Source organism: Ammospiza nelsoni, chromosome 3 (genome assembly GCF_027579445.1).
Source record: "Ammospiza nelsoni isolate bAmmNel1 chromosome 3, bAmmNel1.pri, whole genome shotgun sequence".
Classification (NCBI taxonomy): domain Eukaryota; kingdom Metazoa; phylum Chordata; class Aves; order Passeriformes; family Passerellidae; genus Ammospiza; species Ammospiza nelsoni.
Genome location: NC_080635.1, coordinates 105,445,744 through 105,473,574, shown reverse-complemented (window position 1 = coordinate 105,473,574; position 27,831 = coordinate 105,445,744). Strand labels below are relative to the sequence as shown.

Below are 27,831 nucleotides of genomic sequence, written 5' to 3'. Positions count from 1 at the left end.
ATGCTGTGGGGGGTGGGCCTGGCGGCGCCGCGCTCCTGCGTGGCGGGCCTGAGCCGCAACCGCAGCCTGTCGCTGGGCTGGTGCGCGGGGCCCGAGGAGCCGCCGCCCGCCTTCTATGGGGGCGAGATCGTCGCCTTCCCGCTGTCGGGCGGCGGCGGCACCATGGCGGCGCTGGGCTCCGACTCCTGGTGGAAGAAGACGCTGTACCTGACGGGCGGAGCCCTGCTGGCCGCCGCCGCGTACCTGCTCCACGAGCTGCTGGCTATACGGTGAGGCTGCGGGGCTGTGGGGCTGCGGGGCTGCGGCGCTTCCCGCGGGGCCGGGGCGGCGCTCGGAGCCGCTTACACCTGCGGGGTCAGGATGGCGAGGGCCGGCGGGTCGGGGTCTCTCCTTCACTGTGCTTCTGCCATTTGCCTTTCTTTCCCCCCCACTCGCCCTTTGCAGCAGCGCAGGAGGCGGCTCCGCAGCGAGCCCTGCGCTCGCCCCCACAGGTGGCCAGGGCTGGGCCCTCGCTGCCTCCGGACCCGGCAACCAAAACCTGCGGCGAAACCCCTCGAGGGCTGACGAGAGCCGCGGTTTCTCCTTTGTCTGTTCAATGTGCTGATGTATCGTGCGCCTGTCCGGTTTGGCTTGGTTTTCTTGTTTGTTTGTTGGTGTTTTTTGTATTTTTAATTTTTTTTTTGACAGGAAAGAGGAAGAGCTCGATTCGAAGGATGCTATCATACTGCATCAGTTTTCAAGGCCTAGGAATGGCGTTCCGAGTTTATCCCCGTTCTGCCTGAAGATGGAAACGTACTTGAGGATGGCTGATTTACCCTACCAGGTACATCGTGCAGTTTGCCTTTGCCTTGCAGCTCTCTGTAATTGCGTGAAATGGCACATTGGCGTCCTGCCTCTCCTTCTCCCAGTCTGTCTCACCCAGGGAGATGTAAACATACACCTACAGCTAGGTGGGTTTGCCAACGTTTTTATGTCTCCAATTAAATTCAGTGTATAACCTTTAAAGATATGACTTGAATAAGATTATCTGAAACAGCTGTAGACTTGACTGGCGAAGCTAAATCAATGTTAAAATGCTGAAGTGGGAGAATAGTCTGGAATTTATATAACACTAAATAGCACCCCAAAACTAAAGCAGAAGACTGTTTGATCCTTGAATTTCACCATGCTAAAGACACCACAATTAGACAGCTGCAGGTTCTTGTTTTTCTGAAGGCCTTATCTCTAAAGCTGTCTGGGAAGAAGTGCTTAGCTTTTGCTTCCTCTCCCATGGCTAATGCTTCCTCCCCAGTGAAGTGAGATAGGATTGCTTTTAGAGGTCATGAGTACTGCTCCTTAATTGTGGTTGGGTGCATCCCATGCCATCTTCCTGCAGAGAATGAGCCCTGAGCTACTCCAGTGAAAGAAAGCTGTGAGAGTGGACACTTGAATCTCACGGCCTTGCCCGTTAGCATCGAGGTTGAGCTGGGACGCTGCAAGTGTGGCACTCATCTTGTGGTGTTGGCAAGGTGTGCAGCACCCAGGCTTTTTGAGACCTGGGATGATTTTCTTTTTCTGTGTGTGTTAAGCACTGAATGCCTTTAAGATGATAAAATAATGGTGATATATATAACTAAGATCTTAGGTAGAAGAAGTGTCTGGACTTTTTTCCTCTTTTCTTCTCTCTCTGTTTTTTCCTCAGTAATATAAATTTGGCCTTTTATTCCATACCAAGGTGTTAGGAAGAATGTTTTGTATAAGTCAAATGTTGTACAGTGGAAAGCCAACCCTATTGCACCTTTTTTTAACACATTTGCCATTTGTATTTAGCTTCATATGCAGCTAAACTCCTTTAATTGGAAGAGAAAGAAAGTCTAATCAGTACATTTTGCTTAATTCTTTAAAAGTCTGAGTTTAATGTTTTCTTACAATTCAGTGGGATTTGAATCAGATGCTTGGGAGTACTAAAGGGGAAGATTTCCATCCTATGGGATGTATTTTCCTCGTTTAGGTTTACAGAACTTGAAAGATTCTGAAGGTTGAACGTGTCATTGAAGCAGGAGGGCTTTGTGCACATTGCTTTGCTCAAAATAATTTGGATAGAAATTGCACATTTGAGGGGATGACTCTCTTGGTGAGATCTGTTTTCTTTCTAATGGCTGATGCAGTTCAAAGGTTTGTGATGGTCAGGTTTGCTCTGGTGGAGAGTAGGTAAATAAAACTACATTATAAAAGATGGTTGTGACTGTAGATGGTCACTTCTGAAAGATAACACAGCATTTGTGTGATTCAGGATGGAGTTGTTTGGAGAGCTCATGCTGCTCAGAAATCACACAGCTTTTTGCAGAGAGGAATTTCCAGAGGGTTGTCCTCCCCTCTTCAGTTTTTGTACTGAAGGTCAGCATTACTTTTTGGTGTTGCATGTCTCTCACTAGCTGTGCGTACTCGAAACTGACGAGACCATCAAAAGCAACGTGCCTACCGTCAGCCCTTGTCCCTTCCTGCACATGCTGTTCTGTGGCAGCTCAGGCTGATCAGAGCTGGCCTAGCTAGAGCGTGTTATATAGTTTATTTGGTTTTAACTCAGCTTGGTTCCCCACATGCTCTGTGGGCCATTTTTCAGGAGCAGGAATGGGTCCTGTGGGTGCTGGGAACACCAGGATGGCACTTTTAGCTGTGCTGGCTTACATAGGTTTAAGGTGTTTGTGGGGTCACTGACCCTCTGAAAGGTTTTAGAGGTAAGTTTGGTGGAACTGAGGACACAGCTCTTTTTTTCTGGAAGAAGCAGATATTGTTTCTGTCCTTGTGTTAGGAGTGTGGTGCTGCATTGGGCTCTGTTGAGTGGAGGAAAGTAGGGCTGCTGCTGTGGGATTGAGTGGAAGGGGAGCTGAAGAGGGCACTGTTCTTGGCCGGAGTCTCTTACACTCTTCATGTGGACTTTGATCTTGTTCCCTCATGACTGTGCTACCCTTAGGATGCTGTAGGTGATCCAATGGCTGCCTGGCAGGCAGCAGGGTGGGTGTGAAGGGGGATCAGCAGGATCCTGAAGGAAACACCTAGATTCCCTGCACACTGTCAGGGCCATGATGGAGAGGTGCTGCAGGTGGCAGCTGGTGCTTGTCCCAGGAGACCTGCTGTGGTCATCACCTTGCTGGGGAGGGACTGCTTTGAAGGGAGGGTTCTGAAACGGGGTGAACAGAAGACAGTGAGGTGCTCAAACAGCTTTTACACTTTTGATTCCTTGGTGCATCAGACTGTTGAGTATTGTGCTTTGTGTTATGCAATGTGCTTTAATGGCATGTGACGGTTGGAGTAGAGTGACATATTCCTACCTTACTATCACCTGAATTTCTCCCAAAACATGCACTATTGTCATGTGCTTATGTTTTCTGGAATCTACCTCTCTATGTGTGAGTTTCCATGAAAAATGGTTTAGGCAGCCCCACCCCAGCTGGGCTGTCATAATCCCTAGCTGTGTTTTCAAAACATTTGATGGTTTTCTTGGTAAAGCTTGCTTTGAAAGAGCCCTGTCTGTGTGCTCATCAAAATCTTTTGGGTATTCCTTGATTTCCTTAAGAATATGAAGAGCTGAGCCTTTATGTAATCTGATAAATTATTAGCACAGCAGGAATATGCTGTTTTCATGCCAGGTCTGTGGAAATGGCAGCCTCCTCAGGAAAAGACATGAGTGAACGTAAAATCATAAACGGGAGTAATGGAAAATGTGAAATCTAATTTCTTCTGCATAGTACTGTAAAATTACCCTAGAAATACCTTGTGTCATTCTTTTTGTAAATTCCTTATGAATGAGGTTTTGTAGTGCTATTGTTATTGTTGCTCTGCAGGCACTTAATGTACTGTGAATGAAAAGGGATATTCTTTTGGTTTGTTTTTGGTTTTTAATAATACTGTAGCTTTTTCCTGCTTAGCAGCTGGAACAATTTTCAAGTGGAAAATTGATAAATATTTGATAGCAATTAGTATGAGCCGTAAGGATGCAGAGGTTTCAAGCCTAAAAATGTCTGTTTGAGAGCAGTGGATACAAAAACAGTACAACAGATTTCTCAAGAGACTAAGATTTTTCTCAGGTCAGTGAAAGATATTTCCTATTTTGTTTGATAAACCGTATGTAGTGAAACACAAAAATCTTTTTAGGGAATGTATTTATATGTATTAGATATATGTGCTTGAAGAAATGTGCAGCTGAGTAATAACTTGCTTTTTTCTGGGTTGCAAATGGTATGGACTGCAGTAATTGGAAGATGTAATAAACACATCTTCAAGTCCAGTAGCTTCTGCAAGCCACCAGTGTTTGTGCACAAGAAGGGAAATGTCTTAATGGAAGGGCTTAATGAAGATTAAGCCAGCAATGCTCAGGATCTTCTAAATATGCTGTGTAGTTCCAGGAAAACCTTGTGCTTCTCTTGTAAAGTCATGAAGAAAAATTATGGAAATGTGTCAGTTTCAGTGCTGAAAGGCCATTTTTGATGAAGGAGAGCTCTTGGAAGGTGGAAGGACAGGGGAGTGCTCTCCTTTCAGTTTCAGATGTTCAGCAGATTTAGAGCTTGTGCCATGGGATTGGCCCCTGTGTCACCCACAGGTGTGGGTGGGAGGGATTCAGCTGCTTTGGTCACTCACACAGGGGTGAGGTGTGTGAGACATGGTATCATCCAGTGTCCCTGCCATGCTGTTTGTTGGGCAAGCCCTGGAAAGGCTGCAGCCAGAAGGCATTGCTTCCCAGAGGTGTTCCTGTTCATTTTCATCCGGAAGGAAGAGCCTTTGGGAACGGCTGCATGATCCCAGTGCATTGCACATCTGCATTTGGGGGGGCAGCCAGGATGCTGGTGCTCTCAGACTGAGCTGGAGGTGTGTTCTGGTGTATGCTCCTTGCTGCCAGAGCACCTTAATCTGTCTTAAATGGACTCAGGAAAGGTAAATACTCGACACCCAAACATCAATCCAGAACTGCAAGCCCTAAACCTCCAGCAATTAGGAGCTAGGTCCTGAAATTCTTGGGGTGATTGCCAGAGATAGAGTGCAGAGCCTTTACTGCTCAGCTTTCTGTGCTAGGAGTTTTCATTCACTAAATAACAGGATGCAAGGATGGGAATCACAAGAAAGGAAAAAGGTTGTGCCTTGTGTTTTTGCCTTCAGGAGTAAGAGAATTGGAGACAAATATCTGATCATGTTTTGACAGCCAGCATTTCTTCTCATGCTTGTTACATGAGACAGAAATTCTCTAATCTCTGTTTCGCCTTGTCATAGGAAAACACATTGCTGCTTCTGTGTGAGTGCTGTGCTGAGCAGGTACAGCAGTATTCAGTGATGCTGTGCTCTGCTGTGCTGGGCTCTTGGGAGACACAGTTGTAACGAGTATGTCTGTAAATGTCTGAGATTTCTAAGTTTTGAAGTTGCAGAAAGCAGATTTCCCTTCTGCTCATGGAATGATATGCCTTCTGGAATGATATACCTTTCATGTATGCTTGTGACTCTGTGTGTTTTGTCCTTGGAGGTAATGCAGCCACCTGAGTTGGGTAGTGAATTTATTTTTTTTAAGGTGCTTTTGACATGGAAAGTGCAGATGCATGCAGGAACTGAATTTAGTTGCGAGTCCTCTGATTTAAAACTTCTTTAGGATAACAGGCACTATCTTCTGGGAGATCGGAGCATCTCCAACCTTTAAATAACCCAGGTATTTAAATAATAAATAATATTATTTAAATAATATTATATCACATGACATTCAGCATAGAAGCATGGAACACCATGCAGGGCCTGGAAATAATTCTGTCTGAATTTTATGTAGGGTAAAGCTGCTGCTCTGATTGAATAGCCATTGTTACTCTAGAGTATTATTTAAAAAAAAAAAAGATTTGTGGATTTGTTTTATTAAGAACACAGAAAATTATTTAAAAATATTTATCTCATTAAAAGAGAACCTGAAGGGCTTTTCTTGTCTGTATATTTGTTTGTTTACTTGATTTTTTCCCCCTTAGAACTATTTTGATGGAAAACTTTCCCCTCAAGGGAAAATGCCTTGGATTGAATACAATCACAAGAAAGTATCTGGCACCGAGTTCATTATTGACTTTTTGGAAGAGAAACTTGGAGTGAATTTAAATAAACACCTTGGTCCACATGAAAGAGCTGTTTCCAGAGCTGTGACCAAGATGGTGGAGGAGCACCTGTACTGGTAAGCTTGCATGGCAAAGCTGGCTGTGTTCTGTGCTGTCAGATGTGTCCCTGAGCTTGGCTCAAATGCTTCTTTTCTCTTGCAGAAATCTTGGGTACCAAATTATTAACTTCACAACTCTCTTTATCCTAGGAAACTGCTGCTCCTTTATGTGTGCAGTGGTATGAGCCAGGGATAATTCCCTTGAAAAGCTGTGCTGTGCAAGCAGTGTAAAGTCAGGCCTTTGACTGCAGCTTTGTAGAAGGAAGCAGCAGTGGGATGCTCCTCTGTTTAATGTGACTTCTGTACAGGAGCAGCCTTGTTAGTAAAGACCAAAAGATCAAGGTGGCTGAATGTATTTGTGGTTTGAGGGGTGTAGAGGAATGAATCCAGTGTCTGTGGTGAATCCAGAATATTGTTTTCTTACTTTTACTGATTTTAATTATGTGTGAGTGATTGCAGTAAGGCTCATTGCCTTTCCTGTAACACAGGATTCTCCTGTTGATATGGATTGTTAACAGCACTGCCCATTGATAATGTCCAGTGTTAGTCACAGTATCCTGAGAAGCTGAAATACTTATATGAATGGAAAATAGAAATAGAACCTTTCTGGGACTTTATGCATTTTACTGACACCTTTGGAAATAACTCTTGTGATTTCCTCTGTGCTTTACATTTCTGTCCTTCTTGAGTGCCCTTTCCAGTTTGGGCATAGAGGCATCAGCTGGACATGCACTTTGGATACTGCATTTGCTCCCTTAGCAGGCACAAGGCTTTCTCTCAATAGTTTACTTTCTAGTATGTATTTAAGTGCTTGCTGCGCTAAGTTTTGCATTTATGTTGCACATTTTTTCTTCAAAACAGTGTGTGACTTATAAATTGAATGCATTTATCTGCTTTTTCTTTCACATTTTGATCAAAGATCAGCAGCAGTATGTTTACATATAGTTCTTCAAATAATTTTTAGTGTCTCCTGATAGAACAATTTTAGCACTCAGTAATTAGTGTATTGAAGTGATTTGGTTTAGAAATTAAATCTTTGCCTTCCAAGAAGTGTGGCCTTCACCAGTTATACCCATCTGCAGTGTCATAACCTCCCAAACATGATACAGGCAGCCTGTAAAGTTAACTCTTTTTTTGTTCATTTTTCCATCCTCAGTTATTGTGGCTGCCATAAGGAGGATGAAGCCTTTTAGTCCCCTAATGCTTCATCTCCTTGCCTTAGTGTCAGTTGTTTCATGGTTCATAGATTTAACTGTGTTAAATGTATCATTACTGATGGCAGGCTTATACTGCTGTTGTGTCTCAGTTACACAGTGCTTTCCTCTGTGAAGCTGTTGTCCATCCATCCAGGCTTCCCTGGAGCTGGCTGGGCACTGCTGGACATGACATTGGCAGATGTGGAAGACAGGTATTGCAAAATCAGGCACTGGTCCAGAGAGGGGGCACCTGTTTTAACAGGTGGACAAAGTTACATCAGGAACAGAGATGGGCATGCCTGGCTGTGTATCCCTGTTGCCTTTCCTGTGTAGTCACACACAGCTGAGTTCCTCCAAGCCATATATTTTTGCTGCAGTGCAGTAAAAAGTCCAACTGTGAGTCTTACTGTTTGTCCCTCCAGCTGTACCAGAGGCTTGATGTGTTGGTGAGGTTAAACCTTGCAGATTCCTGTAGCAGGCAAAGCTTGAGCCATGAAGTGTTGCAGTTGTACTGCTGTAATTCCTGGACAAAAACTTTGCCCATCTGTACTTACACCAAAGTAAAATCAGGCTTTCACTGTGTAGGACATATTTCTCCTTGACAGCATTGCATCTGTGGTTGTGGGATCCCTTCACATCTGTCCCTGAGCATTCCCACTAGAAGCTTAGGGTTTTTTCTTGGTGTCCTCATGTCCCATGGTGAGGAATGTGAAACAGTGATTGCATTTCTGCAGAACGAGGTATATAAAACCAAGCCTCCAAAGCCATGATGCAGAATGTGATTCCTGCTGTTTAGTGCCAGCAGCATGCAAAGTAGCTTCATCATAAATTAGTAATACTGTAGTACATTTATGGGACAAAGAAGAAAAGTACATCCTGTGGTGTGCTGTCTCTGGGTGGAGCTAACCCTGGTGGATGCTCAGCATTTCCTCCAGAAATGTTTAGTTTTGCCAAGCAGTGGTTGATCCTCAGCAGTTAGTGCCTCTTACATGTGGAAGTGACTGCTGTGGCTGGAGTTGGGAGCAGTGTGGGGCTGTGGAGAGCCTCAGCCTCTGAGCACCTTCTCTCTGCCCCAGGCTGGGACACCCAGCAGGGCTCAGGCAGGAAGACAACAAGTGAGCCTGCCTGTTTCCATGCTGGGGTTACACCCTGTCTCTGAGATGCACAAGACTCATTTGGAGCTGGTGCTGGAGCTCCAGTCCCTGGAGAAGGCAGTAAGCCATTAAGCTTCTGCTGTGTTTAGTTGGCAAAAGAAAAAAGAAGTCCTCTAATCTGAATGGGTGTTGAGGCGAGCCAGCAGTGAAGAGATGGAAAAGAAATAATTTTGTGAGTCTCACTCCAGGCCTGGATCCAATGCAGACCTCTGCCATCTGCTGTAGGCCTGCTCTGAGTTACCTCCACTGCCTGCAGTGACCCATGGACCCCCAGAAACCAGTGGGGCACCCACAGCCACCTCTGGGGAGCGCGTTGGGTTTTTGGTGTAACTGCAGCACATTTGTGGGATCAGACCTCTGATTAAGGGAGGTCTGATTCTCACTTCCTTCTGGAGCTGGCATGCTGGTCTTGACAATACTGCTGGGATTGAGGCCAGGCACCTCCTGGGTGCCTGTAGGGCTAGCAGTTGCTGTGAGATGCTTTCTGTCACTTTGATCTCCGGAGGCAGATCTTAGTTTGGTGACACTAATGTGCTTAGTGAGAACATAAAGCCTTGAATATTCGGCTTAAGCAGATGAACCCATTAGATTGGTTGAGCTGTATTGTCAAACACAGCTGTAGTGATTTATAAATGTGTGTGTGATTTATAAATGTGTGTGTATGTATATATGCACTTGCAAATATATTTGACTTGTTTCTTGCTTTGTTTTTCAAGAAGCAAGCATCATATGTGATGAATGCTTGACCTACAGGAAGAGCATAATATGACAATATGGATGAATCTGACTTTAGTCAGTATTTAGACTTGCCAAATGTTAAACATAAAATATTTTTATAATGTAAATATTTTTAAATACATCAAGCCAATTTTAAGAGTAGCGTCTCTCCTACTGCAGTGATGAGCCTTGAATGCTGCTGGTGTCTTAAAACCAGTTGCTCTGAGAAGTTGCACAGCAGGTGGGGTTTCTACAGCTGATTGTGGAATGAATTTGTTATAATCCTTTTGTATGTCAAGAAATTCTGGTCTGTGCACATTCAGATAGGAGAAATAACCCCCTGTTCACATCCTTGTGAATGCCTTCCCCTTGCCTTGAAGTTCAGAGAGTTTTGGGATAATCAGGCAAGCTGCTGTTGATGAGTCACTTTCTTCATCTCCTTGCCTGATGTATGTATTGAGGCCAAAGCTGCTGTTACATTTAGACTTAGGATTTACTTCACCCCCACAGCATTGTTCCTTAATGCATTATTGTTTTATTTCTACTCTTAAGATTTGTACAGATGTGCTGGCACAAACACGAATGGTAATGTTTCCCCAAATGCTCAGTTCAGGCCAATATTTAAATAATTATGTCATCCCATAAATGCTTACTCCAGTGTAAAATGTATAGTTATGATGTACTGAAGTAGATTATTGTGTAGACTACCCAATTTTTGGCATTTCCTAACCTTTTGTGATATTGATCATATTCCACTAATGTAGTTTGAATATAGGAGTGATGGGTGGAATTAAGAAGCATATTTTGGCAGAAAATTAATGAACCCTTGAATAGAATTCTTTTAACTCTCCCTAAATTGGAGCCTACTTTTTTCCTTGTTTTGTCTACTCAGAACCATTACATTTTGCAAGTAAATTCTGTGATTGTCTATTTAGCTGCCTTCATTGCCCATGTAAATTTGACACTTGGGACATGAAACAATTCTACTCATTCAAAGGGACAAGCAGATGTCTGAAGATTTGTGCTTGACAGTTTAGCCTATGCAGGATTACTTGAATTCTGTGTAGTTCTTTATTGCTGTCCTAGTCATTAAACACCTGGTCTAATTTCTGCCTCTTCCAGACACAAAGACCTTCTCTCCCAGGGCAAGCAAGTGAGCTCTGGGAAAGTGTATTTTTGCATGAAAGTATGGGCCAATTAGCTTTGTGGGAAACCTTGTTCATTCTGTTTTATGAAATTAAAACAATTTTGGACATGGTTGTTCACTCTTGGTGTGATGCCAGCTCACTGGTGTGGTTGGAGTGAGCAGGTTTAATCTTGTGCAACTGGGGTGACTTAAAAAGCACTGCAATGGAATTCCTGAGTTCTTTTTCTGTTTTGTTTTGACTTCTTTTTCTTGTTGCCCTTCTCCAGGCCAGGCCTGTTGTCCACAGTAACTAAAGTGTATTGCAGAGATGAAGCAGGTCAGGTCCATCCTGGGGAAGGAGGGTCTTTGCAGCAAGGCAGAGCAGTGCTTTCAGAGAGCAAGTTCTTCTTAGTTTATTCAAGTAAAAATACTAATTTAGAGATTAGGAGAGGAGCTTATTCAGAGCAGCACTGTGGAGGACTTGGGGGCTCTGGTGGATGAAAAAACTGGACACGAGATGGCATCCTGGGCTGCATCAAGACAAGTCAAGGGAGCTGATTCTTCCCTTCTGCTCTGTGTTTGTGAGACCTCACCTCTTCTCAGCGTAAGAAAGATCTGGACCTGTTAGAGCAGGTCCAGAGGAAGCCACAAAGATGATGAGGGGACTGGAGCACCTCTCCTCTGAAGACAGGCTGGGAGAGATGAGGTTATTCAGCATCAAGAGCAGAAGGCTCCAGGGAGAGCTTGTTGTGGCCTTCCAGTACTTAAACAGGGCTTATAAGAAAGAGGGAGAGTGACTTTTTACATGGGTAGATAGTGATAGGACAAGGGAGAACAGTTTTAAACCACAAGAGGAGAGATGTAAATTCGATGTTAGAAAGAAGTTCTTTACTCAAAGGGTGGTGAGGCACAGGTTGCCCAGTAAAATGTGGATGCCCTGTCCCTGGAAGTGGCCAAGGCCAGGCTGGATGGGACCCTTAGCAGCCTGATCTAATGGGTTATAATATCCCTGCTCTTATGCCTTCAGGCCAGCTTTCTTTCCATTTGCCTTAAGTCCTGCTTTACCTTTGTTCCTGGAACAGGGCAGTCTCACACCACATCTTCCAGACAAAGTCAGTGCTTTAGGACTTCCAGTAGCTCTTTACTGCTGCATTTGTTGGCTTCACATTCCTCCTGCACTGCTGGTGCCTCTGCTAAATCTGTCTCTGATTCAAACTTTGCGTTGCTGAAACCTGCTCAATGACTTGAGTTCATCCATCAAGTTTGAAAAACCAGGACTATGCAGAGCACCCCATTCTGAAAGTGGTGTTGAAACATGTGAAATGTCAGCAGGATGCTTTTGTTATAATTACACAGTGCTGGAGGCTGTGGCATAATCTGTTGAGGGTCAAAGCCATCAGTAGCAGAGCAGGTACATTTTTGTTGTTCCCTGGTTATGCATTTGCAGCAAAGGCAAAGCCTGTTCACAGCTCACTGTTACTGACTTCAGTGAAACCAGCTAGAGCAGAAGGCATTGAACTGCAGTGGACAATGTGAGTTTGATAAAATGTATGTTATCAAAAGAAGTCACAGGAGTTCTCCAGCAGATACTGGGTTTTTATTTTTACTTTCCTTTCCTGAATTACGTGAATCATATCAGCACTAAGGAAATTATGTGGTGTTGGAAATATGTACAGTGATAAAACTGAAGTCATATTCCAAACTAAAACAATGAAGCCTTGGAATGGCTTGGATTGGAATATGTGTATCAATTCCCAGTGTTTCTGAGACCCCACAGGCTTCCTATGTTTATCTTGTCTACTTTGAGGTGCCTTTAGCTATTTTTCCAGAAACCCTTGAACTTTATGACAAAAGTTTATCTGTATGGTCTTTTTGGTTTATTTGTAATTTCTGAAGATACTAAATTTCCAGATATTAAAAGATACTAATTTCTGGATATTAAACAAGCTAATGTTTCTTTTTTCATAGGTTTCTCTAGCAACAAATCAAGATGTGTGTGCCTGTAATATTAATAAATAACAAAAACTCATGTGGGTAACAAAAATTTAAGATGATGAGGCAAATTATATAAAAAGACTTTTAAAAAGATATTACTTGACATTCACTAAAGCATGGAACACAACAGAGTCCTTTAGAAATGTCTCTCTCATAAAATCAGCATTTTGAATAGAGGAAACTGTATAGGAGAAAACCAACTCAATAACCATCACATCTTAATTTTTTGTATTTTATTTTTAAAAGTTCATGTTATTCTTAGTTTCGGAAGAGAAACCTTCTGAAAAATTACTGCTTCAGTATTTATGTTGGAGCAAAGTTACTGCTTGCCTAAGTGTCAGCAGCGTAGAAAGGAGAAGGGTTGGTGGGAAAGATTGATTTTTTTGGGGGGGCTGTTTGTTTGTTGTTTTCCCTAGGTCTGTGCAGTGAGTCGTCTTTATCTAATAAATGTATTTGTTACAAGAGTTTAGCAGAATTCTGCAGCTTTTACTTTATATTTCAACATGAATCTTGTTTTCTCCTGAAGTGAGTCATGATTTAATGAGAGAATAAGCACTGGGCAGTCTGCCTAAGTACTGTAAAGTGAGTTTGCTCTGCTGGCACTCCGATTGCCTCAGAGGCTGCTGTTTATGGAAGCTGCCTCTCCATCAGGGCAGCGAGCACCTGCCTGACCTCTGTGCGAGCCTCTGCTGGGTTGGGCTCTCTGGGGATTACACTGCTGTAATTTCTTTCTGCATCCTTCCAGGACTTTAGCTTATTGCCAGTGGGTGGAAAATCTTCACGAGACACAGAAGATGGTTTCGCTTTTTGGCCCCTTCAGCGACTTGCTGAAGTGGATCTTCTGCCACCTGACCAAAGGGATCGTGAAGCGGGAGATGTACGGCCACGGCATCGGGCGCTTCTCGGAGGAGGAGATGTACACGCTGATGGAGAAGGACATGAGGACTCTGGCAGGGCTGCTGGGTAAGGTACAGCGGGTTATGGTGCTCTGCTCACAGCCCCTCTCTCCACAGGCTGGAACTGACCTCCAGGGCTCCCTGACAGCTTGATCACACGCAAATAATCTCATTTTGGCAGAAGGTAGAGGCTGTCATTTAGTGCCTTCCTTGCTCTGGCAGAGACACTGTTTTAGTGCCTTCCTTGCTCTGGCAGAGACACTGTTTTCTTTTCCCACTGTTTGCTGCCAAATTGTGTGTCTAGAGGCATAAGAGGCTTCCTTCTCTGAGCACAGAGTATGTGTATGTAGAGCAGCAAAACATGGCCTGCTGTTTTGGAAGAGCATTTAGCGATGGGAAATGAGGAAAATGCAGTGTTTAGTTCTGCAAATGAAGCCTCTTTATACCTTTTATGGGGGCTGGGGAGTGTGAGTCTCATTTTTTATTTCCTGGTTGTATTTCCTTTCCTGTTTTTTATTTGTGGCTGTTTGACAGATTGCTCCAAGGCTGCCATTTGAAAACCCTTTGCAGATGTTATTTTGATGAGCTGAACTTTGTTGTGTTTGGTTGGTGTCAGCAGCTTTATTCAAAGCTCCCAGTAGGAGATGGTTCTGTGCTGTCAAAATACATGTGTTTAAGATTCTTGGTTATCTTGGGTGCATCCCATACAATTAGTCTTAAGGTTGAGTTCACTTAGCTAGAATTACATGAACCTCATTTCTGTCATGTGGCTCAGGTTGAAATGTGCACTGGAACTGTTCTGCACTGTGCTTCTTGCCTTCTGCTCCACTGAGAGCTAAGCTTGCTGTGCATCTGGGTATGACTTGCATTTTGAGGAATTGCTGTGGTGCAGGCGGTCACTTTCCATGTGTCTCTTGTGGGAGAAACCAAGAGAGATGTACCTGTGTTGTTGCCTGTAACAATTGCTTTAAAGAGGTGGCTGAATGGAGGACAGGAGGTACCTGTGTTGTTCCCTGTAACAATTGCTTTAAAGAGGTGGCTGAGTGGGGGAGAGGAGGATGCCTCCCTGCCCTGTGCTTTAGAACATGTGCAGTGAGGGACACACTGTACATGTTCTAAAGAGACAAGTGTGGAGTAGATGAAAGGACCAAGCTGGGGAGAGCCCAGCAGAGGGCAGAAGCTGAGTGCTTGCAGAGAAAGGGAAGGAAAAAGCATGCTTCTGGACTTCCAAGCTGTTTTGGAAAGGAAGGTATTTGCAGTAACCCAGCTGTAGAGTTTTCTGTAACTTTGTTTTCTGAAACAAACCTGTTGAGTTGCTGGGTTGGGAACAGGGTGGAAAAAACTTATGAGGCGCATGGACACAATGGGCACATGGACACAATGGGCAAGGGGAAGATTACTTGACAGCTCCTCCTTTAACAGCACTTTCTTATGCTGCATTTTGTTTGTTAACAGAAGCAATTATCTATTCTAGTGTCTCTTCAGAGAAAATCTGTTGTTTGGAGATGAAGAAGTCTCTTTTCTTTGTGAGGGAGGAAGGAAGGGAGCAATTCATTTTAGAAGAGGAGATCTGGTCATACCTGCTGCAGAGCTGTGGCCAGCTCCAGGTGCTCTCCTCTGTGGGACTGCTGATGTTGCAGTTTTGAGATTGGCACTGTGTGGCTCCATGTTCATCACAAAGAGAAGAGGGGCTGGGACAGGAGCTGGGCCAAGTTCCGTCTATGACTCAGAAGCCCAGCAAAGCCCCTGATTCTGGCTAGACAAGCCTGTCCGGCTGAAAGGAGTGGCAGTGGATATGTCTGTGCTAAAGTCATCCCTGGCTACCAAGAGCAGATGGAACCTTCAAGAGAAAACTAAAACATGTATCTGAGTACTTGTGAAAGTATCTTGATTTGCTTATTTCTCTGGAGTGTATACTGACACTGAGATTTTTAAGATTTCAAGTTCAAAGGGATCATTTAATCATCTAGACAGATCTCTGTGGATTGGACTGCTTGACTGCTGTCTTGAGGCTCTGCCTTTTTGCTGGCTTGGAGGTGGCTTTCTAAAAGCCATCCAGTTTTAATTATGGGATTTCAGCAGGTGGAGGTGCCACCTTGTTTTGCTGACAGATGTTAGTCACTCTCTAAATCTGTTCAAAATTGGACTTGTTTCAAATGAGAGTTTGACTCTAGCCTGATGACAAATTCTTTTCCTACTTCTTTCTCCCTTCCTGGGTGGCTTGGGTCATCTCCCTGTGAAGGTAAATGCTGTCATCAGTCTCTGGCTTTTATAGAAAATGTATTGAAAATCCTCAACCACTTCTTCAGTATATCAAATTTTAAATTGTATTATACATATGTTACCAGCAGAGTTTTTCTTCTTAATTCCAGGTTGTTGTTGAGAATGTACCTGTGTACTTCAAAAAGCCTTGATGGCTGTTTGCTGTATTCCTGTTATTTTATTACATTACCAGCTGCATGTTGTACATTTTTTTCATCTTCCCCTCTGAAATGGATGTCAGATTAGTCAGTGTGCAGTTAACATGAATAATTTTATTTTCCCTTTTGATTATTGATGAGTTTGTCTACTTTTCTGTAATTGCCTTAATTTTCATCACTGTGCTCCTGTTTCGTCAGCCAACTGTTTATGGTAGGGTCTAGGTAACTGTGCCCTCGAGGTGGTATCTTGGAATGGGGACAGGAGGTGGTATGAAGACTTCCAGCCTGACTAGAGGGTCCCCTGTTTCAAAGGGGGAAGGAGAAGGCAGTCAGCTCACTGCCTGCACAGTCTTTGTGAGATTCCCCTCCATATATATGTACCCAAGTGTTTTCCCAGAAGAGGAAGTAGTTGAGATTTTGGCTGTTATCTTAAGAGCTTAAAAATGATGCCTATGGTGCAGAATAGCTGCACATACCAAACTGTAGCTGTCAGCCATCAGGAATATCAGATTAATGCTCCCCTTTTTTAACAAGGATCATTCACATGGGAACAAAAATATCTTTTAATTCTAAAAGCTGCTTCCAGAGAATGATAACTTTGCAGCTGTCAGTTCTTATGACATGAATTTTGACATTTCCAATCACATCTTTGATGCTTTTTTATTTTCTTTATTTTTATTTCTGAGAATAATTTTTCTATCTCCCTTATACCCATTTCCCTGACAGACTCTTCCAGACCTTATAAACATGGAAATTGGAACTAATCCCTCTGTGATGGATCAGCCTATCCCATTGGTATCACCTTTCTCTCTGTCCTGCAGTCTTTAAACCACAAATATAATTTCCTTGTGTTGTAGCAGTTTCCTAATGTGTGGTAATAGTGTCAGAAAGTGTGGGGAATGAGCACATGAATTAGCAATATATAAAAATACACATTTTGGTAATTGTTTAGAAGAGGCAAGTGACTGGCCATAAATCTGTTTGTACCCTCTCAGCTCTCTGCCTCTCAGGCTCCTTGGTAAATGAGGATTTTGAGCAGGGAGTTGCAGGCCAGCAGCTTCCTCAAGTGGATTTTGGAAAGCATTTGATGCTTTGGGGAGGGTAGGGGCGCTCAGAGCTGAAAACTCAGAGGTCAGACTAACCTGGATCTGAGCCTCTGAAGTTAGTTAAGTGCCCTGTAGCAGCCTGCAAGTGCTGTAGCTGCCTCTGTGGAAGGGTGCCAGGCCTGTGTCCCACAGACCTGCCTCTTGCTGGGGTTTCTTCACCCACTGTTGGAGTAGCTGCTTTTGAATCTTCTGGTGCGTGCATTTGTAAACAGTGGAGTTGGGTACTCTCAAATTCTGGGAATTCAGTACAAAATTGATCCAAGTCCATTGTGATCAGGTGATTTCATTTCTGTTGGATTAGCCAGGGGATGCAGAGGGTGTTTGAGATGATCAGTGCTATGGCAGCCTGGATGTGACAGACAATGTGTAATCCTGCCTAAAAACAGACACAGAGATATCTGGTCTATCAGAAAGTCTGGACTGAAGTTGCACTGGAAGTTTTGAGAACACATTGGTAATGGTGGAAAAAAATGTACAGAGGTGCCATACTTTGTGGAGCAGCATGACTTAAAAGATTTGGAGTTTTATAACTCCACAGTTTCATTTTCTCCTCTTGCTCTTTGTTTCCATGCACCTGCAGGTGTGGGGTGTTGTGCCTGGGGAACCAGAGGGTGGGATGGTTTAGCCCTCACTCAGAGCCTGCTTTAGTTGTAGCAAGATGGAAATGGCATTATTTCTTCCCAGCACAACACCACTATGGATTGAATCTCAAGACCCAGTTGTATGGTGCTAAATTTCTGCTGCTGGAATGTAACTGTGGTTTAGGGACCCATTTTTGAGCTGTGCTTGAGATTGATGAGTGCTTAGGTGATAAATACCAAAAAGACACAACATTTACCCTGTACAGAGTTTTCAAACAATGAATTGATGGAACCGTGGAAGGAGCTGGGGAGAGTTAGCTGCATGTTCAAATGACATCTGACAGGCCAGAGAAGGTTACTGTTACTGGGTATTCCTGTTTTGCTGTGCTCTTGTGCAGGGGCTTGGCAGCATTCCTTGTACTGTACTCTGGAATTTGATGCATTTTACACTGGACAGTTCCTCTGGAACTTGCTCAATAAACTGAACATTGAATAACCTGCTGAATTACAGGCAGCTTGAAAGAATGTCCTGGGGAGATGGGATAAGTGGATTTTGAGAATTCAATTAGGTGCCGCATTTCACAGAGTTAATGGCACTTTGGGCCGAGGCAGGAGCAGTGCAGCCAGCTAACCTGACCTCTGCAATACTTCATGTTTCACTCACCGTGTGCTCTGTGCCTGGTCTTTGTTCCAGGTCTTCTGCCTGTGATGGGAAAACCAGTCTACAGTGGATGTTTTGTAGCAAACAGTGGCTTTGAAAAGATGTTTTTTCTTCCCTTAGTTGCTGGTCTGTTTGTGCTGTGGTGGCTGTTTAGGGCTATCATGATATTGGGGTGCCCAGAGAGGTAAAGCAGAACTGAGAGGAGCGGACCTGTCCCTCCACTGCACCAGGCCAGTCCCCAAGGGCTGCTGTTTCACTTAGTGCCTGACATGCCTCTGAATTCTCCCTGTCAGGGGTCAGTGGGGGTGTGTGAGAGGACCTGTCCACTCCTGCCTATGGCTTTGTCCTCCTCCTGGAGATGCAGGTTGTTTCTGAGCACTTGCTGCAGGTCTGACTGGTGCATCCATACAGGGAGGGAGGAGATCTTTGGGTGTGACTTTTCTTTTTCCAGCTGATCAGATGAGAAAGTTGAACCTGGATCTGGATGGGTGGGAGGTAAAGGATGACAAGCTTCTTTCAGCAAGTTCATGATTTTGAATCGTGGTTGAGTGGTTTTGGGTTTGCAGCAAAGGCAGAAATGGTGTTTTCAGGCATATTGTAGCTGCAGAGCAGATTTTCAATGCAGCAGAACGAGTACAGGGTGTGAGCACTGCCAGCTGTGAGGAGCAGAGGATGTTCCTTGGCCAGTGGTGGGTTTGCAATTGGCCTGGTTATAGAAGTCTTGAGCACAGGGGCAGCTGCAGTAATGGATTTCACCTGCTGAACCCTTGAAACAGCTTTGGAATCCCTGTTTTTGAGCAAGTGAACATTTTCATTGAAATTATTTCAGTAAAATGAATATGCTAAAGGTGGAACTGTGATTTTCTTTTTTAATTTGGGGAAGAGTGACATCCAATAAAGAAATATTTGCTGTTGTATTTACAGGTGACAAGAAGTACATTATGGGATCAACTGTTTCTACTGTTGATGCCACTGTCTTTGGACATCTGGCACAGGCAATGTGGACATTACCAGGGACTCGACCAGAGAGACTAATCAAAGGTAAGAAGGCATAAGTGAACTCTGATTAAAAGCTCTTGGTGGCATTTTTCACGTTTAAACCTGGAGTACCTTGGAAGGACATTTTGAAGACTGCAGTACTTCAGCAGACTGTTCTTGCCTTTGATGTAGCATTTGTATCCTGTAATATTGTTTTCTGTTAAAATTCTTTGTTTTCTCTTTAGTGTTCTACACAGCAATTGTTTTTATTTCTTTACTTGATCTTTTCCCTGTTTACATGGCAAAGCCTTAAAGCTTCTAAGGAGTGAATGCTGGGTAATGTATGAGAAAACAGAAGAACAGCCATTAACCAAATTCTGCTGAGCTGAGAACTTTTCTTGATAGTAGAACTGCAAGTGCTCTTGTCTCACTGAAATTACAGCCTTTGCTGCTCCTGAAGATGCCAGGCAAGGAAGAGATCCAGCTTGGCTTTGGAGTCACTTTGCTTTTGCATGAATTGGAAGCCAGCAAGCCCCTTCTCCCCACAGAGGGTTGTTCTTTGGTTTGGTTCTTTTTTGTGGGATAAAGTGTCTTTGCATCCATTTTCATAGTAAAACCGCACAGCATGAAAAATGAGAAGAGCTAAGGAGGAAAAGGATGTAAAATAGTGTAAAAGGAGTGAATCTGACCTGTAAACCTACTCTGTGCAAGACAGCTCTGCTAAACCTGTGGTGAAGAGGCACAGCCTTACTCTTTTCCTCAGATAATGAGGAGAGGCTATAAATATTGGCTATGCAGTTCTTCCTCTTGATGTCTGGGCCATCACAGGTAAAATTCTGAAGGGCTCATGGCTGTGTAGAAGGATTACTATGCTTGTTGAATTAGTTTGTCTCTAATGAAAATAAATAGAAGATAATAGATTGAAATACCCAATCAATCAGTGTGGTTGATTCTCTGTACCTATCAACCTACTTATGCTGTCATGATGAATACAGGTTTTACATTCACCTCCCTTTTAACACGCTGTTATTTCTTTTTTGAATTTTTTAACGATTTATTCTGTAAGCATACATGTATTTATAAACCAGGCATAAGATACTAGGGCTGGGAGCATAGGAGTGAGCAGGTGGCCATATTAAATGTGAATTTATGTTGCAGACAACGCTGCCATCTGGTGGTGAAAACCGCACATTCACTGTATTTAATAAGCATGCTCTGCCATCCAGAAGATCAAATTCTGTCTTTAGGAACCATGTGTTTGCAATTAAGCAAAAAGTTCTACGACAGAAACCTTACAGTTTTAGTGTCTTGTCTTGACTTCTTTTTGTAGAGGTTGAATTTGGGATACTTACTTTGCTATTTGTGTGACCATGCATTTGTTCTTATTCCTGTATAATCCTTCTTGTATGTGGTTACATTAAAATTAAAAACAGCTGCTAAGGGGATTGATGGCATCTTGGAATTTTGAAACTTCTTTGGAAAGGCCCTACACAGTTTGTTTCCTAACACAACTGATGTGTTTTTGCATCATCAGGTGAGTTAGAGCATTATTGCCTGGATATATTTACTGAAGTCTGTTGTGTTGTGTTGCAGGTGAACTCATTAACCTTGCCATGTATTGTGAAAGAATAAGGAGGAAATTTTGGCCAGAATGGCACCATGATGATGACAACACTCTGTATGAATCTGAGGAGAGCAGCGAAGCAAGCAAGACTTACTCCCCTTTGCAGGACTTCAGTTTTTATTCAAGGACAGAAACATTTGATGAGGAAGGGAACAGTATTTCCCAAACCCCTGACACAGATTACACTGGACACTCCCTCTTTGACTCAGATGTGGACATGGATGAGTACAGAGATCATGAACAATGCAAGTGATGTGTACAAGTGTCTCCCATTGTGCAGATAAGCTGTTTCTTGGGATCACTCTGATTTGTTTTCCCCTTCAGGTCAGGAAAAGGTTTATACCACTTTGGAAGAGACCATTTTGCTTGATTCAGCAGTCACATAGTGCTTGGACTATTTCAACCGTATTTTGTTTTGTGTAATTGTTCAGGTGGACCAAGGTAAACACATTTAAAACACGTGGGCGAACTGGAGGTCTAGAGGGCAGCAGGACCTTTCAAGCCTATTTTTGTTCATGTTCAAAACAAGATCTCCCATCAAAGTGGGACAAACTTCTGGAAAGTGGAGCATTTGTAACAGCTGGTTTGTGTTATTATCTTATCTTTACAGCAGTGGGTTGAGGACAGAAATGGAAGAGGTATGACTGGCACAGCTTTCTTCCATGGAAGGAAATGATGGATGCTGTAAAGAAAAGGCCCTGATGGTGTTGGCTGACTGCCATGTCAATATAAGCCAGGGGTGTGCTGAGGTGCATGAGATTCATGCAGCACCCTGGCCTGTATCAGCAGTGTGGCCAGCAGGACCAGGGCAGTGATTGCCCCCTGTCTCAGCTCTGGTGAGGCTGCACCCCAAATCCTGTGTTCTGTTTGGGCCCTTCACTACAAGAAAGTCGTTGAGGTGCTGGGGCATGTCCAGAGAAGGACAATGAAGCTGGTGAAAGGAACTGGAACACAAGTCTTGTGAGGAGCAGCTGAGGGAGCTGAGGGTGTTTAGCCTGGAGAAAAGGAGTCTCAGGAGAGACCTTATTGCTCTCTACAACTGCCTGAGGAGGTTGTAGCAAGGTGGAGGTTTGTCTCTTCTCCCAGGTAACAAGCTCTAGGATAAGTGGAATGGTCTCAAGGTGTGCCAGGGGAGGTTTGGATTGGATATTGGGAAAAACTTCACTGAAAGGGTTGTCAAACATTGGAACAGGCTGCTCAGTCACCACCCCTGGAGGTATTTAAAAGCCATGCAGATTGTGGCACTTCAGGGACATTGTTTGGTGGTGGACTTGGTAGTGCTAGGTTAAAACTTGGACTTGATGATCTCAAAGGTCTTTTCCAACCTAAAAAGATTCTGTGCTTTGGCAAAGTTTCAGGGGAATTTTATTTGATAGCTACCCATACTTTGGGTATTACAGGGTCTGCAGGAAAGAACTGCTCCCAGTTCTTTTGGAGACAGTCAGGGAAGGATGGAAGAAAACATAATCTTGCAGAAAGGAGCTGGTTAATGTTTCTTGTTCTTTGCAGAAGGCTGAAATCACTACTCTAGAATACTTTTATGCAGGAGGCAGATGTCAGTGTTAACTCATTGGGAATGTCTGTTGGTCAAGTTTCTTCTGTGTTACTGAATTATTGTTATTATGTTTTTACTCCCTGCTCATGGCTGCTGTCTGCTATTTCTAGGCAAGGCTAAAGAGCTGGGATTTGCTGCTAAAAGCCTGGTGTGTCTCAGCAGTGGGTGCTTTGTATTCCTTACCAACAGACAGCAAACCCATGAAGGTGGAAAGCAGTTTGAGGTATCAGTAGGCATGGGATGCTGTGTAGCTGCAGGCTGTTGGCCCAGGCAATTGAGTGTTTTACAGCTGCCTAGGGAGGGGCTTCAGGGGGTGCTGGGCACTGTGCTGGCTTGCAGTGCACAGTCCCTAAGGCTGATGCATGGGAGGAGGTGAGATGGGACAGTTCCCTCAGCACTGCCATGTGTCTGGGGAAATGCAGATGCTGAAAGCATGACCAGAATTTAATTTAAATTGCCTTTGCTGACATGTCTGTGGATCTGGATCCCAAAATGATTGCACAGGTTCTGACATGCTTCATGTTCACATCTCCCTAAATGCAGGTTAAAGATGAGAATGAATCCATTTGATTTACTCACAGCTTTGAAGTTAAGCATGTACTTCAGTGTTGCTTGGCTATGATTAGTTGATTTTGGTAGAGAGAGAGCATATCAAGCATACTGAGCTGTTGTGTTTTTAAATATGCATATAAAATTGGGTATTTGACTGCAGACTTTGTTGGTGGCCTGTTTTAATTATGACATTCTCAGTGACTTACAGTTAGATGAATCAGGATCCCTCAGCAAGTTTTTTATAATGTGTTGGTTGTACCAAATGTTCTAGGAGCACACAGGGCAGACAGTGGCTTTAGGATGTTAATTGTTGGTAGTTGTAGTGAGTCTGGAGCTTGAAATACCTCCAGCACTCAAAGAATAGCTTGCTCCCTAGGATCCTGAGTGCCTGCTCTGGGAAACTTGGAGTTAGCCTTGGCTTTGAAAGCAGGGACACCTTTGTCTGCACTGAAACCCCAGGTCTGTTCATGCATGGAGCCACTGCAGTGGGAGCTGACAAGTTTGGTGTGAATTTGCACCTGTTTCCACAATTCCCTAGGCATGTCCTTGGAGCCTTATTCCAGTCAATGTTGTGGGCAAGTATGAATGGCAAAGTGAACCAAAACCAAGGGGGAAGATATCATCCAGTTACTTGGGACCCTTCTCAGGAAACTAAGCACAAAAATAGGGCACAGGAAGATAAGTCTTGGGCTTGAAAGTGCAGAGGTGATGGCCTGGGTAACTCCATGGCAAAGTCAGGAGAGATTTTATCTGCAAAAATGTAGGTATTGATATTCTGAATAAAAGGAATCCACACCAAAAAGCTCCTATTTAAAATAATTAGTGTGTTGGAAATTCTGATGGAGATGTTCTCATTCATTTACTGATGCATGTTTGAGGCTGTGCTTTCTCCATTTGTTCAGCATTGCAAGGTGTGCTTGCAGCAGATGAGTCCCAGTCATTAAAAGACCATTAAAGGATGGTCAGACCTCGTTAAAAGGATTTAATCCATGCATTTTCTTTTGAAAGCTGTCTTGGTAAATTGTGGGGAAACAAACAAACAAAAAGTTTAAAAAATAAATTAAAAAGTGTTCATTTATTTTGGTTTGCATGGGAAAAAAAAGGATGTGTTTTCTTAAAAAGGGAGCAATTGTTTTTGACTTTCCAAAATTTTGCTAAAAGAACAACGTTTTCTTAGTCCTGCAGTCTTTTTTTTTTCCATTCCATCATATCCATTTTTAATGTTAGTGCTGAGGGGCAGTACAGAACTAAAAATAGAGGGCATCTTAATTTCCTTTTGTTTTTTTTTTTCCTTTTTCTTTTTTTTCCTCCGTCCCTGATGAAAATTGTGAGCGAGTCCATTGTAGGGATGCTGGAGATCCTGATGGTGCTGCTGTGGAGGTTGGGGGTCAGCAGGTGTCTCTGCAGCCATGAAACTGCTGGGGACAGCTGTGGATTGCCAGGTGAGCTGGGATAGCAGCTCCTGGCAGGAGCTGGAGGCCGATGGATGCCAGGACATCATGTCTGAGGTGACACAGAACACAGAAGGTTTTTCCCTGGCTGCAGATCCCTCTGCCACAGCCAGAAACTCACTGTGGGGTGATGTTAGGCGGGGTTCAGGGGCCACTCTTGCACTGGATGGATGGGACCCCTGCCCTGCTTATGAGCTGGAGCACAGCCCAAATCCTAGTGAAGAGACAGCACTGTTCCTCCTGGTTCCTTGACCCTAAATACTGCCAAAGGCTGAGTACTGCCTTTGTGTTTCCATAGTGCTGCTTTAAAGGAATGAGTGATTGCTCTGCCCCTCACTTGGAGAATGGGAGTTCAAAGCAAGCCCTGCATTTCCAGTGGAGTTAGATTTGAAGCAGTCTGTTGATTTTTTCCATGTGAGTGGCAGTGTTTGACTGTGTGACACTCTGCCATGTCAGAAGGGATTTGTTTACCCCTGTTGGTCTCACTGGCTCTGTCAGCAGAGCTCACTGTTACTGAGTGGGGGAAACAGGCACTGGGATGTATAGGTCCTACAGAAATCCTGCAAATGTGGTGTTTGATTTAAAAACCAAACTGAACCTGATGTTTCAGATCTGGAGGACTGTTTCCATCCAATTATAGCACTGCAAGTAACACATTTTGATCTTTAAAACCTTGGCAGTGTCCCTCCAGATCTATATTCTCTTTGAAAAAATACTGCCTGAAATATTTCTGCAGCAACAGTTCAGGCACAAATTTGCTTTTGTCAGTGATGTCTGCTCAAGTAATCATGACAGTTTCATACTGTTTTCCTTGAAAGGCCTGTATCTGTCAGATGCTAAGCCTTACAAAATATTGCCTGCTGGAAAAGCGTGTTATGTGCAGATTTATGCAGGGCAGCTCACCAAGTGAAATTTCTGTGGCAGGGGATGAATTCAAGTGGGTCTTGTCCTTAGATGTTTGAATAAGGATTTGAAGCTGTTTTTTGACAAGTAGCTGTTTGGCCTAGCCCTCCTTCCCTCCCCAAATACTGCAAAATTATGATTTAGGCATGTGATACTAATAAAGCAAATTATGCTCTCTAAATACAGAATTAAATTGGATGATCCAGTAGCTGGGATATGGAAATGGGTACCCATAGGTGTGAGTCATGGCCATACCATGGCCATCACAGCAGCTGTGATCCAGAGCAGCATGCAGGTTATAGTGTTTATTCCCATGGAACCAGAGGAATAGAAGTAGCTCTGAGTGGCTGCAGTGGCTTTCAGCAGTTCATCTGTGCTTTGGGGTATCCATGTATGCTGTGCCTTGGGTGCTGGGTAGATGTGCAGGGGCTCATTGTGGTAGCTGTGGCCCCTGTTGGGCACAGCCTGCTGTCAGCCTGTGGCTGAGCTGCAGAGCCAGGGGTCTGTTTGGGAATGAGCCTTGGCAGTGAGCTCTGAGCCTGCTGGTGAGTGTGGGCTGTTGTACTGGTGTCCTGTGGAGGGAAGCTGTTCCCCCACACTCCACATGTGCATCCAGTTTTCAGGGCAGTGACCCCAGTCTCCACAGCCTTGCCTTGGTGGAGAGAAGGGTTGCAACAGGAATCAGCTCCATGTCACTGGTTTGGGGCAGTCCTCTCTTTGATGGCCATTGGGGAGGGCTTAGTCTGTGTTCATTCCCTGTGGAGGTGCCCAAGTGTGAAATAATACTTCGTGGCAGAGGTTTCTGCAGCTCTCTTGAGCAATTTGGAATGTTAAATGGTGTTAGTCTGTGTACAGCACAGGAATGCCAGTCACTGAAAGCATTGTGTGTCACTACAGTGTAAACCCTTAGTTCTGTGTCCTGGTTGCACCACTCCCAGGTTTTTCAAGGCCAAGGAGATCCTTATGGGCTTTTGGTCAGACTTCAGCATAAAAAGGTTTGTGGGATTTCATGTAATGATTTACACATTCAGCTCAACAAGTTACAGCTGAAACATATGCTTCCAAAAGGCATTCAAGTTTTGTGGAATAAATAAAACCCTGCTCCACTTAGAAGTCGTTGACAAAAGTGCCATTTGCTTCAGCGGTGCCGGAGTTTCCAACAGAGCTTCCAAGTGACCCTGAATTTACCACTTCTCTCATTCCTGTCTAATTATACTTAAGTAAAATTTTGCTTTGTTGGGGGCAGTAAGGCAAACAAGATGTGACTGTTGTTCTTTTTTAAGCTCCCTTAAAAAAAAGTGCTTTTTTTGTCTGCACTGGTCACATTGGTATTTTCACTGGGCACTATGATTGTGTGTGTTCTTCTCTCACTTCTTAATTTGTTCTTCTGACTTGTCTTTCCTCAAATGTACAAGTTCTTATTTTTCAGGATACTTGAAGAATGCAAGTCCCAAAGACAGGGGTGTGCAATCCAGCAAGAATAAAGTATATGTAGATGTATATGGGCAAGGGATATATCCAGCTAGCTGCAGTGTACAAGGTTAACCTAACAAAATGAAGCAACACATTTCTAAATGGGGACTCTGATGCTGCAGCTGCATTATGTTGTTTGTCTATGAACTACACGAGACATACATTATTTTAGCACTGTTATTACTAGTTTATAAAGCCATATTTAAAATTGTACACTTGATTGTAACATAACTTTAAATTGTGCACTGTGTTGATCAATGTACATATATATGAAGATCTGTATATTTTGTCTTTATGCTGTATGTCATTGGTGTGTAAATTATAACTAATGGATCTAAAATACCTTTCTGGTTCATGTCCTTATTCTGTGTCTGTGCTTTCTGTGGAGCTGTGAGCAGCTGAGAGTTGCTCTCTTGAGAGCAGGGATTGCATGAAACTTTAATGACCAGTCAGTTAAGCCCTCATCTCCCCAGGCAAATACTTTAGCCGCCAGCATTGTTTGAATGGAATCATTCTGTCACTGATCCCCTCTCCCCTTGACACTCACGAAGGATTTCAGGGTGTAGCACAAGAGGAAGAACTGACATAAACTTGGGTATGAGGAGGGGTCCCTGCTCTCCTTGCTCTGTTTTTATGGCTACTGCTACCAGAGTGAAAATAAGTAATCCTGAGGAGGCAGCTTTGTCAGGAGTGCAGAACCTTTAAGGTCTTTGCTCAGAGCACTGTGCTAGCTAGTTTCTCTATATTTTTGAAAATTCTCAGCAAGTGCAAGTCCTTAGCCAGGCTTAGTGTGCTGCCCCAAAAGCAGCAGAGGGGCTGTGTGACAGGAGATGGGTCCTGGCTGGAACAAACACAGGGCAACAGCAGGCAGGCAATAAAGGTGCAAAACTGTATGCAGGCCTTTCAAACCTCACAGAGGCCTGACATCAGGTCCAGCTTCCTAAGTGATAGGGTCAGTGTTGTATTAAAAACAAAAAAAAAATCCCGGAACACCCAACTAAACCTAGCAAAAATAATACAATCCCCCAAAGAAAACCAAAGACAAGTCAAGACCAAGCCTGTAGTACCATTCTAGTAGATTGCTCCTTTCACTGCCTTAAACTTCTATGGTTGGTGAGGTTGTTTATAGACTTTTTCCCCCCATGAAGGCTAGAAATTTCAATGTGTTTAGTAAACATGGGGGTCAGAAGCATGCACTATTGAAACATTTAATATGGCAAGCTTGGGAGAGCTGGCAGCCAAAGCAGAGTCCTGTCAAGTTCAGGGGTCTCTCTGTTTCAGTGAACCTC

The 27,831-nt window shown here is 43.7% G+C and overlaps 1 protein-coding gene across 1 annotated transcript; it reads left to right on the top strand.

The window, feature by feature from the left end:
• Positions 1 to 26,882, top strand: FAXC (failed axon connections homolog, metaxin like GST domain containing). The gene is made up of 6 exons (XM_059468219.1): positions 1 to 269; positions 688 to 823; positions 5,976 to 6,172; positions 13,088 to 13,305; positions 18,931 to 19,047; positions 20,578 to 26,882. Exons 1-6 carry the CDS (start codon positions 1 to 3, stop codon positions 20,859 to 20,861), a joined length of 1,221 nt encoding a protein of 406 aa, XP_059324202.1. The 3' UTR covers positions 20,862 to 26,882.
• Positions 26,883 to 27,831: the final 949 nt, after the last annotated feature.

Coding starts and splice junctions, on each gene's coding strand:
- FAXC (XM_059468219.1), top strand. CDS start 1: ATGCTGTGGGGGGTGGGCCTGGCGGCGCCGCGCTCCTGCGTGGCGGGC. Junction 270..687: donor CACGAGCTGCTGGCTATACG/GTGAGGCTGCGG, acceptor TTTTTTTGACAG/GAAAGAGGAAGAGCTCGATT. Junction 824..5,975: donor TGGCTGATTTACCCTACCAG/GTACATCGTGCA, acceptor TTTCCCCCTTAG/AACTATTTTGATGGAAAACT.